At 39.7% G+C, this 13,127-nt stretch overlaps 1 protein-coding gene across 4 annotated transcripts in view; it reads left to right on the forward strand.

Moving 5' to 3' along the window:
* The window catches only part of rapgef3 (Rap guanine nucleotide exchange factor (GEF) 3), a 45,594-nt gene that overhangs the window by 13,629 nt on the left and 18,838 nt on the right, over positions 1–13,127 (forward strand). For 2 of the 4 annotated variants that reach the window (XM_061685507.1, XM_061685501.1), the window contains exons 2-6: positions 1,931–2,040; positions 2,163–2,207; positions 8,009–8,115; positions 10,751–10,872; positions 11,949–12,120. In XM_061685507.1, coding sequence (XP_061541491.1) covers positions 2,032–2,040; positions 2,163–2,207; positions 8,009–8,115; positions 10,751–10,872; positions 11,949–12,120 — 455 coding nt within the window. In that variant the 5' untranslated portion in view covers positions 1,931–2,031. The remainder of the gene's footprint in view (positions 1–1,930; positions 2,041–2,162; positions 2,208–8,008; positions 8,116–10,750; positions 10,873–11,948; positions 12,121–13,127) is intronic. The other 2 variants (XM_061685496.1, XM_061685490.1) reach the window with 1 other exon arrangement.

Consider the following 13,127-nt stretch of genomic DNA (forward strand, 5'->3'; position numbering starts at 1 on the left):
ATTCCAAAGTAACAGTACTCTTACTTGAGTACGTTTGGCTACTTGTCCCACCTCTGATAGTCACTCGCAAATGCTGATATATTTAATATGTCAAACCCAAGATTTTTCAATCTACTGGAGAAATCAAGCAATTGACCGTGTTGTTTGAATGCTTTTGGAGTCGACTGTATACAGTATTTGTTGGATGACATCATTATTCCTACTACCTTAGTTTCCTTCCTGTGGTCACATATATATATACAGGACGAAATACTTAACATTCCCCGGTCTCCTGATCACGACTCTGTGTCCATGGGGTCAAACTGGTTTTTCCACATTACCTGCATATGTCTTATGCATCATTTCACCTAGGTTATAACTAAGAAGACAATGTCCTATATACGGTTCTCGCCCTTAAATGAAATTGTGCATTACCAGTAACTCCCTTTTCACCACCTTGTCAGACTAAACAGCTAACAAGCCTACATGTTTTCCAAGTGCAAACAATGTGGACCATTAGTCGGCTGTCTACACTGCAATGTGACTTTGACACGACTGATGAGGAAATACAAAACGCGTGTGTATCCAGGAGGTAACATTGAACAGATGCATATCAGATATTACATGAAGGGTGTCTCATCAATCAACCTGGTGTTGATGTGTGCATCACGTGAAAGACGTAGTCAGTGACGTGCACTCTAAGGAAGGGCGGGGCGAAATGGCCTTAAAATCTGCTGATTATTTTTTTTTTTTTTCCCTCTTTACAAAAATCTGATTTTAATGGATTTATTTCCCCTTCCCTTGTATAAAAAGCTAATGACAATGGCATGATGTAAAGTTTAGCTCAGTTTTTTCTTCCGCATGGCATTTGCTTAATTTCTTCTGATTTCAAAGAAGCTTTGAGATGATTTTTCTTTTCTGCATTTTTCCCCACAAGCATATACTTGCCTCAACTTCCACAGAAATAATAATTAAAAAAAAAAAAAAATCTAATGAGATAATGAGCAAATATATTTTTCCTCTTGGGAAAAAAATCCCTTTGTTCAAAACATGGATGTGAACATAATCCTTAATAAGTAAACTTTCTAAATGTCAACAATTTAACATCATAAAACGAGCTGCAAAGCTGCATGGCTCAGGTGGTTAATGTCGGTGGTAAAGTAAAGAGTGTAGCGGCACGCCTCCACCACGCTCATGTGTGATTGCAGCGATCCGTGCATGACTGGAGCATTGCCACTGTTCTTGGCCAGTGTGGCAACAGACAATGTAAACGGGTACCCTTATTAAATAGAGAATGAGCTGATAATAACCACTGGTGACTTAAATATGTCCGCGGACCTCAGTTTAATAAAGAAGGACAAGATGTTAACCACTGTGAAAAATAAAATGAATACTACAAATACAATAGCGACCTCGCAGGTCACCTGCTCGGGCCCTAACAAAAGTCAAGCTTAACCTTGATAACAAGTGATAGTACATATGGTGATGCAGGAGTCTAATTGCTTCAAATTTAACTTCCGCTGTTTAATCTTTTTCTACAGTTTATACCCCTTCTTTTGGAATAAGTGTCACTTAAAAAAAGCCAAGAAAAAGCACACTTACAGAGTTCGGAGTCATTTGATTCTCTACAATCCACACATTTCACAGTTAATATTAACTGTTACACATCTATAAAATAAACTCAACCACTAATGAAATGTAACTCGTTGAAAAATAACACATAACATCGCACCTTTGGCCACAAGTAACAAACATGGCGGCTAGCTTGCGTTCATCCCCCCTACCATTATGATACAGAAGCACTCGTGAATGCTGGACACAAGTATTATATATAGTATTATATAACGTATAGTAAGCATCACCAGAGTGTTTTCGGTTAGAATGGGAGTCTGCTTACTTCACAGTAACTTCCTGTGGATTGTCTTTTCTCCTTTGTTAATCTTTTTTTAAGATGGCTGAAATGAGGTCCAGTGAAGCTCTTTTTTGGTCGTCCTTTCTGAAGATAAGACTACCGTTTCAGTTTTGACTGCATCAAAAAAAAATCAAAAAGACATGCTTAAGGTGATCTACTGCAGGTGTGCTCATCCTGAATTCGTATTGTTTGGTCTTGGTTAAACTCTGTGATTTTAACATGCAGACTTAGCTCATTGATGATGAAATCCTCCTCTTTCTCATTCTCATAGACTCCGCTTCCAGAGGCGCTGGACTCAAAGGACACAATGAAGCAGGTCTGTATATATGGCCCACGATGTAATTATATTTGTCCTGCAAGACCATATCAAATGTGTATTAGAGCTGGACCGCCAGTATGTAGCACATGCGGCACATTACAAATCCCAGAATGCTTTGCTAGTGTGTTGGCCCATCAGTCGAGACCGGCGAGCGCCCTTTCCCTTTCTGTTGCAGTCGTTAGCAACTATGCTACCAGTCTCCTCGGGCAAATTTACACTTCCCCTTCCCAAAAATGGCCAAACGAAAGATGGAAAACTGTTAACATCCAAGACAGGTGGAAGGCAGATTGTCTGTTCACTAAGGTAAAAGTTTGTCGTGTGCGGAGCAACGTGGCTGGAGCAAAGAATATAACATCATTGAATTGTTTTTTTTAATGCCCTTTATCAACTCCTAGGCAGTGACTGTTAATAGTTTGAAGTTTGGATTTTCATTGAAGGACTTTCTTAATTTTATGGGTTGATTTGTTGTTGGCCTTTGAAAAAAAGATTTACATAAAAAAGAACGGTAGTTGGAGAGAGATAAATAGAAGATGGAGAGACTTCATGTTATCTGTGTAAGTACAAAATAACAAACAAGTACCACTGATGTCTTGTATCGCAAATTAGATTTCTCGTGTTTATAATATTAAAGTTTGTTTATTCCAGATTCAGTGTTTAAGCAAAATTTAAGTTTGTTGTCATATGATAAACTTTAACGCTACATTTCTGCAGAGAAGGGAAACATGCAGATCGCAGTGATTTTTCATTAAATATTGATTTTGGCCGCCAACGTTGTCCCAATTTTTAATTTTGGCCCACTGTGAATTTGAGTTTGACACCCCTGTTGTACCTGAACAAGTTCAATGAGCAGAAGTTCATGAACTAGTTCATATTTTGTGCAAACGTGAACTGAACTTATTTAATTTCTCCCTTTTGAACGCAATTGAGAACGCCCTCATTCTGGTGTCAAAGAATGGTTTTCATATGAAAGTTCATTTTCATTCGAGTGTCAGGTGTTGTTAGAGACTTCCGGGACAAACCCGTCTGAACACACGCTATATGTGCCTTCATATGTCAGCAGATAAACGCTGTATTTGGCAACTGATACAGCAGGCACGTTGCAGCTGCGTGAGAAAGTGAGGTGCGTTCAGGGACACTGCGTAAATTAATGGGTTCTTCGGTGGTTCTTTTGGAATGCAGTACATAATTGTAAAAAGTGATTACTAGGATCATTATTATTTGTATCAGAATGCTTTAGCTGTAACTCATGTACTCAACTCATGTAACACTGTCATGATATGGAATTTATTTTGTATAATTTTCTGATAAGAATAGATAAAATAAATATTTTGTTGATACAGTATAGTCAGCCAGAGCTGCGAGGAACGCAAAGTTATCAATGTGCTTTCACCATCGTTCCTGACATACTTTGTTGCGTGTTTTTGTTTGCACATTAAATACAATAGTTCTGTTTTTGTTTTAATTCCTCATTTTTAAAAAAAAAGACCATTCAAGCAACACATTTTTCATGTTTTTAAGATTGGAGAGTGAAAGCTGCAGCTGGTTACTAGGTGGACTGAATACGCGGCAGCAATGGGGAAATGATATGCCAGTATTTTGAGGGGAATAGCCAGTCTGCAACATATTGAGAGAAAACAAAAAACTATGAACTAGTTCATTTTTGGAATGGTGAACTTAGTGCAACATTTTACATTATGAACTATGAACTGAACTAGTTCACTTTTGGAACGGTGAGTTGAACTGTGAAGTAGTTCACGTAGAAAATGAACTTTCCCAACACTGGTGCTGAACTTGTTCTTCTGTTGTGTATAATATCCTGTTCCACCGATCATGCGAGTCTTAAAAAGCACATTCCTGGTGAGGCAGGCAGTCACAAGGAGTCTAAAGGGCACTTGAGCACTCACAGCTAATTGACCCCGCTCCTCAACTTGGCCTGGGCCTCTCACTCCGCTCTTTATCTCAGCTGGCCACCACAAAGTGGTAAGACGAGAAGAAGCTGTGACACAATGCTAAACCCCTGTTTAGCATTGTGTGAGAATACTGTTTGGAGTGAAGACCCTGACCTTGAATGAAAGCAGAATTCAAGTCTAATCTTTGTTAGCTGGGCGTTGTACCAAAATGGGCTGTTCAACTTTACATATTTACAATTTACTCACAAATTCATCTATTCGCGGATTTATGTCTTTGGAACGTCCTCTGTTATTCACTGAAAAACTTGCGTACTTGCTGCTTTGTAAAAATAGTGCTTTGGCGCCATTTTTGGCATCTTGGTGTCAAGGACCTATGTTAAGGTGATGGGAGGCGCCAACAGGTTAATGTTCTGTGTAAGACCTTATGGAAAAAGAAACTAGCAAATCAAATTTCTCATAGTCGCGGTAACTCAATAATGCGGTAAGAAACCGATTTATCGCAGTTAGTATTCCCCTACTCTGAATCTGAACGTGTCAATAAAATTGTTCCTCATAGTTGAAAGTACTCATCTGGATAATGCAATAAGAAACCGATTTATTGCGGCATGTCATCGGCTAATTTGAATCAGAACCAGAGTGGGTCCCCATCTGCTTTCACTGGGAACTAATTTGTAGTTCAGGGCCGCTCCTCGTCGGCTATGTTGAAGTACGGCTGAAAAGAATACAGTTATTTAGGCAATAGGGATGCCAGCAAGCGTGACAAGGACTGACCTAGTGCACCAGGCACTAGCAATGTATCCAGTCCAAAAATAAATTGTTAATTGATAATGATTGGGTCGAGGATGACTGTTTGTCAAAGAAAAGCAGATGATGACAATGTTTTTCTTTGAGCCAAATTTATCCCCTATTAATGTACTACATTATTATCTGACTAATAAAATGATTATAAAAATGTTGACATATGATGGCAGTAGATGAAGACCATATGGTGGGATCACCCACCTGTAGTTGCAATCTTATTTGATGACCAACAATATGTTGAAACATCTTTTCACCAGTCCAGCACGTCACGTTCGAAGCCGCTACTCGGAAAAGTCTGCCATTCCTGTTTACAAAGGTTAGAGTGCCTTCAAATTGCCCTGTAAAATCACACAGTGTTGACATGGTGGGCGGAGTCATTCCTCCCTAAAATACTAATGACTCAAGGAATGCACAAAGGAAATATGCTGGTGTAGAAGTGAAGCCAGTTGCAGCCTGGGTCTGAATTGCTTTCAAGGATGTGTGATAATAAACATCTCCTTGCATGATAGTGTTGACATGGCAAACCAATTCATGTTATGTACTTGTAGGATGGTTTAGGAATGTCTTTTCACTTGTTGGCTAATGTCTGTATACCTCTGAAATGTGAAGTGGCAATATGTTCCCCTTATCATTGATCAAATAAATGTTAAATACCCAACCCGAGTTGGACTTTTTGCTTTTCTCTGGTGTCTTGTAAACATACTGAGGGACTAAATGACTTTGTTACCGTCACTTATGATTCAGTTTGATAGTCAATCTGAGCATGCCCATCTTTTTGGAAAAAAAAAAGACTTTTGATAGTGTTTTTGTAATAACTTGCTTTGGTAATGGGAAAAAAATAATATATGCCTGAGAATGTCCCAGTGGGGGTCAAAAAGGGAAATGGGCCCCTGGGAAACACTAATGTACCTTGTGCTCATGACTTCGTCATTGCCGTCCGGCAGAAGAGGCCTCGGGGTGGATTTATTTGGGGGAAGGCAGGTCTGGGAACAGGCTGGTTGAAATGCGTGGAGCAGATGTACAGTATGTCACGATCCCTGGTACAATCACAGAGCAAAGGCTTAATGTTATTTTTGTGTCAACCAAGGTTGCCTGCTGTTTTCTTTATGCCCCTTGTAAGGCACACACTCTTGGACGAGAATGTTAAATGGGCTTTCATTTTGTATCGCATTTTTCAAAGTACCCAAAGCGCTTTTACACCGTCTTCTGATTCACCTACTGATGACCCAGCATCAGTGCCAAAAGACACTTCGACATGGTAATGAGCGAGCCCGCCATCTTCTGATTGGGAGACGGAAACTCTACCAATTCAGCCTCGGGTCAAACCAGTTTCTCCATTCTCCTAACAGGATGTGTGAATTTAGACTGCACTTTATATTAGATGAGGTTGTCATTCACACAGATAATAGTTAACTTATTGTATGCCCATTTCCATTCTACTAGCATATGAATTTTGGCTTTTGATAGGAATAAGCGTGTTCAAAAACCTCTATGTTGCAAAATAGTTTTGTTTATGTTTTGTTTTGTTTTACAAACAAAATTGTAAGGTTTTAGCAAAGACTAAATTATCTTCAGTGTTATGAAAATGATAGGGATTACGGCGACAAAAGACTCAAGAGTTGTTGGCGTTAACAAAAACCTGTACATCTGGTTTATTGAAGACTTAAAATTTTCTTCTGGGTTATGAAAACAAAACTTCAAGGTGATGGAAGACTCGATAAAGTTGTTGGTGTTGACAAAAACCTGTACATCAGGTCCATTGCAGACTAAACAATATGTGTTTACAAAAAAAAACTGTACAGAAGTTTTACTAAAATGTATTTGTGATTCAGAAAACACGTACACCTTGATTCATTGAAAAGTCTTGGGTGTTTACACACACACATACTTTATCTCAAGTTCCAGTCTTAAGAAAACACGTAGCCCAACGTCAGCTTTATAGAGGATTCTTGACAAAAAACTAATGTTATGTTCATTGATGACTCTAATGATGACTAGAAAGTACACTGGTTGAAGTGATACAATTCAGAATGTTTCGCTCTCATGTGGCACCGCTAGGATATGTGTCATAGCAGTGAAATAAAAAATAAAAAAAAGAAAACCGAGCTCTTCATATTGGAATTAGGCTTCTTCCAAATGTGGACAAACATTTAAAATTGTCCGTAGGTGTGAGGATGTGAGTGTGACTTGTTGTTTGTCTATATGCCCTGCAATTGGCTGATGGCTAGTCAAGGGTGTACCCGACTATCACCCGGAATCAGCTGGTATAGGCTACGTATCACCTGCGAGCCTCACGAGGATAAGCGCTGTAAAAATCGATGAATATGCTACAACAGAGGTTTGTTACTAATAAATAAGGAAATAATTGTTAACTTTACCACATGGTTTGGTCAAGAAAACGTTTTTGTCACAATATCCATCAGGTTAGCAAATCTTAAGCATCATCCAAAAATACTGTATGCACTTGCTTTGAGCAAGGATTTTCTTGATACTGTTACCACCTTGGGCAAACAGCAGTGCCTGATGTGAAAATCTGCAACACAAACACAACCGTCTAAGGCACTTTTAGAATCACAGGGTTGAGCACAGGGCTGAAGTAAAATTACCATTTCATTTTGTTGGTGTGTAAACAAGTGTAAAGCCTGAAAAACAGGGCAGCCACGTTGACGCACATTCTTGTTACATAAGACTTGTTTCTGCACCAGTGGCTAACAGGGTTTCAACCATTCAAGGGCTTTTCAGGTCTTGAACTAGTTTGGGCTGCGTGCATGCGAGGGGGAGTGAGGAGGAATTAAATGGCGAGTTGAAGGGGAATTGACTAATGCCCCAATGTGACAGACACAGGGTTATGAGGCAATTTTCAACGCCATCACACCTCCATATTACAAAGATCTTCACACGGGCTCTCATCATGTTGACTGACTGCCTCACACATACATACGTATGCTCTGACATTGAGTACACAAAACCATGTGTGTCCCAGCTTTTTCCCCACATCATAAAACACAACCAAATGTCATATTTATGCCCCTGATATAAATATAGTCGTGTATTTAATGACTCAATGGTCTCCTCTGTGTGTTTAAGTTCCTCTCAGATCGCGTGGTGAAGGCCGCAAGGTCGGTGTACAGCGTCATGGTCCTGAGAAACCCTGGGTTGATCCGGGATAGAAAATATCACCTCAAAACTCACAGGTAACATGTAGTTTTCTTCCATTTTATAATGTATGACAACTAGGCATGGGAATTAGACATTTCTAAGATTGACATATTTTTTTTATTATTAATTTTATATAACAGTGCCAACATCTGTCTCGCCATTCACATACACGCATAATGTAAACATACACACATCAATCCTTTCACCCATCCAAGTCCTAAACCTCATTCCATTCACCAGGCTGTCTTGTAATGATGTACAAATACTGTATTGCAATATGTCTGTGGAGCTTCTCAATCATCCAGGTCACAGTAATCCGCAAAGGTTGAATCAAGGCAACTGGACTGTTCTTGTTTGTTGAAGACCGTTTACCTTTAATTCAAAAAGCTTCTTCAGTTCTAAATTTTAAGTGTGGAGTCCCTCTAGTTATGCCTCGGTGGGTGTGTCCCCTGGGGGTGATCAACAGTAGGGTGTTATTGTTGTTGCCTGGATGGTGAAACGGCCGTCCTGCATACCAGTCAGTCAAAACAGTGTGGCAAAACAGCTCGTTAGGGCCATTCTTCCCGTTGAATATGGCGATCTTTGGGTGGAGAGACGTCAGGATATTGTTATAGGCAGACAATTGGTGATGCCTCAAAGCTCCTCCTCTGTTTGGAGATGGCTTCTCTAGTTTGTACACAGATGGCTTCTTTTATACTGTACGTCTTTCAAACCAGTGGTCCTCCCTATCCAGAATTTGGATGTTGTTGTCCTCGAAGGATGTCCCTTCTTCTTGAGATGCACATGACCTGCTGATTCTGGACAAGAAGAAGCCACCCACCGATGCCGAGCCATGCGCCTGTGCAACGGCTGCTTAGTCTCTTCATCACAGAGGTCATTGCAGTGCACTGTAATGCATAAACAACGTTGCTGAGTTTGTTTTTCTGGATGTTGTCCTTGTGGTGAATCAGCTTTAGTCTCAGGGTGTTATTGGATGTAAAATGCTTTGTAATGTTATGTTTGGAAAAAAATCCAAATCACAAGTGGAAGGTTTGGTGTTTGAGGCACTTGTCTTCTTTTGTGGAGTTTGCACAATCTCCACCATGCTCCATCTACTTCGTCTTCCTCCTAGGTTCCCCCCACAAAATATTTATTTAAAGGTACCGTATTTTGCCTAACCAACCTTTTCTTGTATATGGGATGTAATATTGTCTCAATGGTGCCTCAATAAACGTGTAGTGTTGTGCACAAGACCATACTATCCGAGACCAAGACTTGCCCGAGACCAAGACTTTTGGGGGTCGAGACCAAGACAGAGACAAGACCAAAACCATCAAAATCTATTTAAAAAGCTATGGCAAGGTTGAAGACTTAAAGTGCATTCGGTTTTTTAATAAAAAATTTATTTTAAATATATTTGACAGCCAAAAACACACTGTCTGCAACTCTTTGAAAGCACAACAAGCAAAAATCCCAAATATTGAAAAAAAAACACATTTTCTTGCAAATGTGATGACACCCCACCATAGACTGAAAAACTACCAAATTTAGTTGATTTGGCAAACGCTGCAGACAACGTATAATACATGTTTAAAGCATGCTACTGAAACACGCTCATACACAAATTTGACAGACACGTGACGGAGCACATTGTAACCTGGCTCTGATCAAGAGTGCGTGTGCACCAAAAGTTCGCTTAAAAGTAAAACTGTTTGTATACGTGTAAAGTTATGCATTCAAACATATACAAATTGACTGGCCACAAGATTAGCTACAGTGCCACAGTTGCCATTGTGTGTTGGAGGAAATAATATGCAACATATACATATAGTATTGTTAAGCAGCGGTGTTGAAACTTTGTCTTGCATCTTGGAGTAAACTTAATGAGAAATAGCGATATTGTAACACAGTAATAAACAAGTATATGACACATGTATAGATTAAACATAAGTGTATATAATAACACTGCTGTTTGAGTTGGTGGCTGTTGGGCAGCCATGATTTTTTTATTTTGAAGAACCGAGGGAAAAAAAGCAGTTCCTCTTCACGTCAGTCACAACGCCGTGAATGGTGCGGTCATTACGGGGATGGTGGAGAGTTATTAATACATGAATTCAATGTATTTATTGATTTTACGAAGCACTTCTTATTATCATATTAATGAAGTTAAAGAATAGCAGATCAGTGCTGGTCTCGACCGGTCTCAACGGAAAATCCCGAGTCCGGCCGGTACGAGACCGAGACAAGACCAAGGCTTTTGGGAGTTGAGTCCTGGACGAGACCAAGACCTTCAAAATGTGGTCTCGAGACAAGACCGGTCTCGAGTGTCGAAATATGAATTCAAATCGTCCACGCATTCCTGAGTTCCAGACCGTTTTTCTGCCGAGAGGCCTGAAATCAGGTCATTTGAATTTCTCAAGCTTATCTATTGCTAAAATCATCCAGTATTGAAGTTCTGCAGCCGTCCAGACAACCAGCCAATTGTGTATAAATTAGCTGAGCCCTATTTGCTGCTACCTAACAAGCTCAATTTGGCCTCCATTACTTCAAGATGTTACCTCACTTAACCTATTGTTACAGTACACTAATTCCTTAAGATTTAGACATTACTTAATTAAAAATCAATCAATCGCTTTATGAAATAATGCCCATATCAAGTGACAACCTCTGTGACTCACATGCAAATTGCAGACAATGTTGCTCTGGTAAGGAACTCGTCGACTGGCTGATTGGACAAAACGAAGGCCTGCAGTCGAGAAGCCAGGCGGTTGGAATGTGGCAGGTCCTGGTGGATGAAGGGATCCTGGTTCATGGTAGGACATTGAGACATCTGAAATATCTGTTGAAAATTAAGAGAACCATAAGGAAAGAGGAACTTCTCCCCGACTACCCCAAATGACTTTGACCAAAAAGATAGAAAATCTAGCGCTCTTGCATCGAGACATAAAAGTGTCAAGAAAATTTGACCAATTGAGAAGTGATTAGGAGCATGCACTGAAAGAGAAAAAAATCAATAAAACACTCGAGAATTCTCTCGAGAGTCGTCTTATTTACTGGTATTTATTTTAATATATTCAACTAATAATATCTCCGACAGTACTCAGACATGCTTGAGGAGTTGTGCTGATTGACGGTGCTCACGCACAATTCACCCAGTCAAGTATGCACTAAATACACAGGAAGGCACATTGTCTGACTGGAAAACAATGTTCCAATCAAGCGAGAAACGCTCCATCATCCATTGAAGTGGGTCACTCGGAATAGATTTGCTTTTTTTTTCATCTAGGGCTAAGCATTCTACAATGTTTTAAAGGCACTTTGTTTCCAGCGCTCATACTGAAAAAGTTCATGTAAAGCAAAGTAAGGAACAATTGTCATTTGCGTTCCAAAATATTCTGAAATAAACACTGGCTTATCATTTTCATATTTTTGAACGAACACTGCAACATTCTAGACCTCTAAAGTGGACAATTTGGCGCCGTTATGGGAACAACAGACCTACCATCGGAATGGGTTTTATCCTTTTCTAAAAATATTGGACTGTACAAGCCCTGACCCAACTCTGAACAAATAACAATTAGCTAAAACAAGTGAAAGTTGCAATGTTATTTTAGGCCATTAAAATAATGTCAAGCACATAACGAATATACGATACATTCACTCGTATTGAGGAGAATAATCCTGTGGAACCTTGTTAGTTGCCATGGGAACCCATAATCCAACTATTACATATTGAATCTTGAAACGTTTTCCAATGGTCGACAGGTTCATGCTTGTGGTCATATTTTTTCATCAAGGAAAACCCTTATGAACATTTGGACGACCTTACAACCAAATTAGCCACATGTATTTTGTTAACTTGTGTTTTCTTTGTTTTTGCTCTGCCAAGTGAAACATGAGTTGAACTTTCACGACAAGGACACTCAGTTCTACCGCTTCCTGGACTCTGAGTTTGGACTCAACCACCTAACAAAGGACTCGGAGGACGAGTTGCAGGAAAGCCTGTCGCTGCTGTCTCAGCTGGGCCCCGACGCCCTGCTCACGATGATCCTACGCAAATGGTCAGTGCCATGGCTTTTGAACAACACACGAGACCAGCCAGCCACAACATTCACATCACAAATCATTGGTGCCAACAGCTGGCACATGCCGAAGCGCGGACTACACGTGACTTCTGAACAGGTTTTTAGATGTTAAGTCCAGTTCCCGGGGAGGTTGGGTCCTAGTTTGTTTTTCCAGTAAAACCAACAGAAGCTGAATCGCGTTGCGATTCCGTGGAATTTGCAGGCCGTGTCAACTTCCCCAAGTCTTTATCGTGTTCCTCAAAGCAGCCCTGAACAACAGCACTCTGGCAGGATGTGTAGCTATTGTTTAGCTTGCCGTATTTTAAATTACATGTAATTCATTTTAGCTGCAATTGGAAATCATGGTTTATGTATTAATGGACAATATAACTTATTATTACACTTAATGCAAGGCTGTAGCCAGGGTAAATATTTTAACCAGTGTTCAGTGATTTACTTTAAGCAGTGAGGGTTTTACACACACAGTTAATTTTGTGTATTCTGTTTATCTTGATTTATATCTAAATTTTGAAGTCTCGCCATCCCCATTCACACATGTTGGTACATTCACATACACACATATAAATATTTGTTTTACCATTTACATACACATACAGTGGTTCCCTCAGATATGAGTTTAATTTGCTACGTGGACACATTCCAGACTCAAAACACTCGTATCTGAAATAGAAATAGAATAGAAATACCGTTATTCCCTTCCAACCCCCCACATATTTTGCTTCAGTTCAATGGACATTGTGCTGCTCCTTCTAGTGTGTGCACCTTGGCCACTTGGAGCCAGTATACTACACAGACATAGAGACACACACAAAGAAGAGTTTCACAACTGACTGAGTAAGCTGCAGTAATATTAGTCAGTTTTTGCAAAGGATAAAAAAAATATGCCTGTGAGTCTTATGATACTGTCTGTTTATGTTGTGCCACCTTTTTTGTTCAAATATCAGTTGGTTACAGGGTAATAAAACCATGGTACTGATGCTATT

This window comes from Phycodurus eques, chromosome 1 (assembly GCF_024500275.1).
Source record: "Phycodurus eques isolate BA_2022a chromosome 1, UOR_Pequ_1.1, whole genome shotgun sequence".
Classification (NCBI taxonomy): Eukaryota; Metazoa; Chordata; class Actinopteri; order Syngnathiformes; family Syngnathidae; genus Phycodurus; species Phycodurus eques.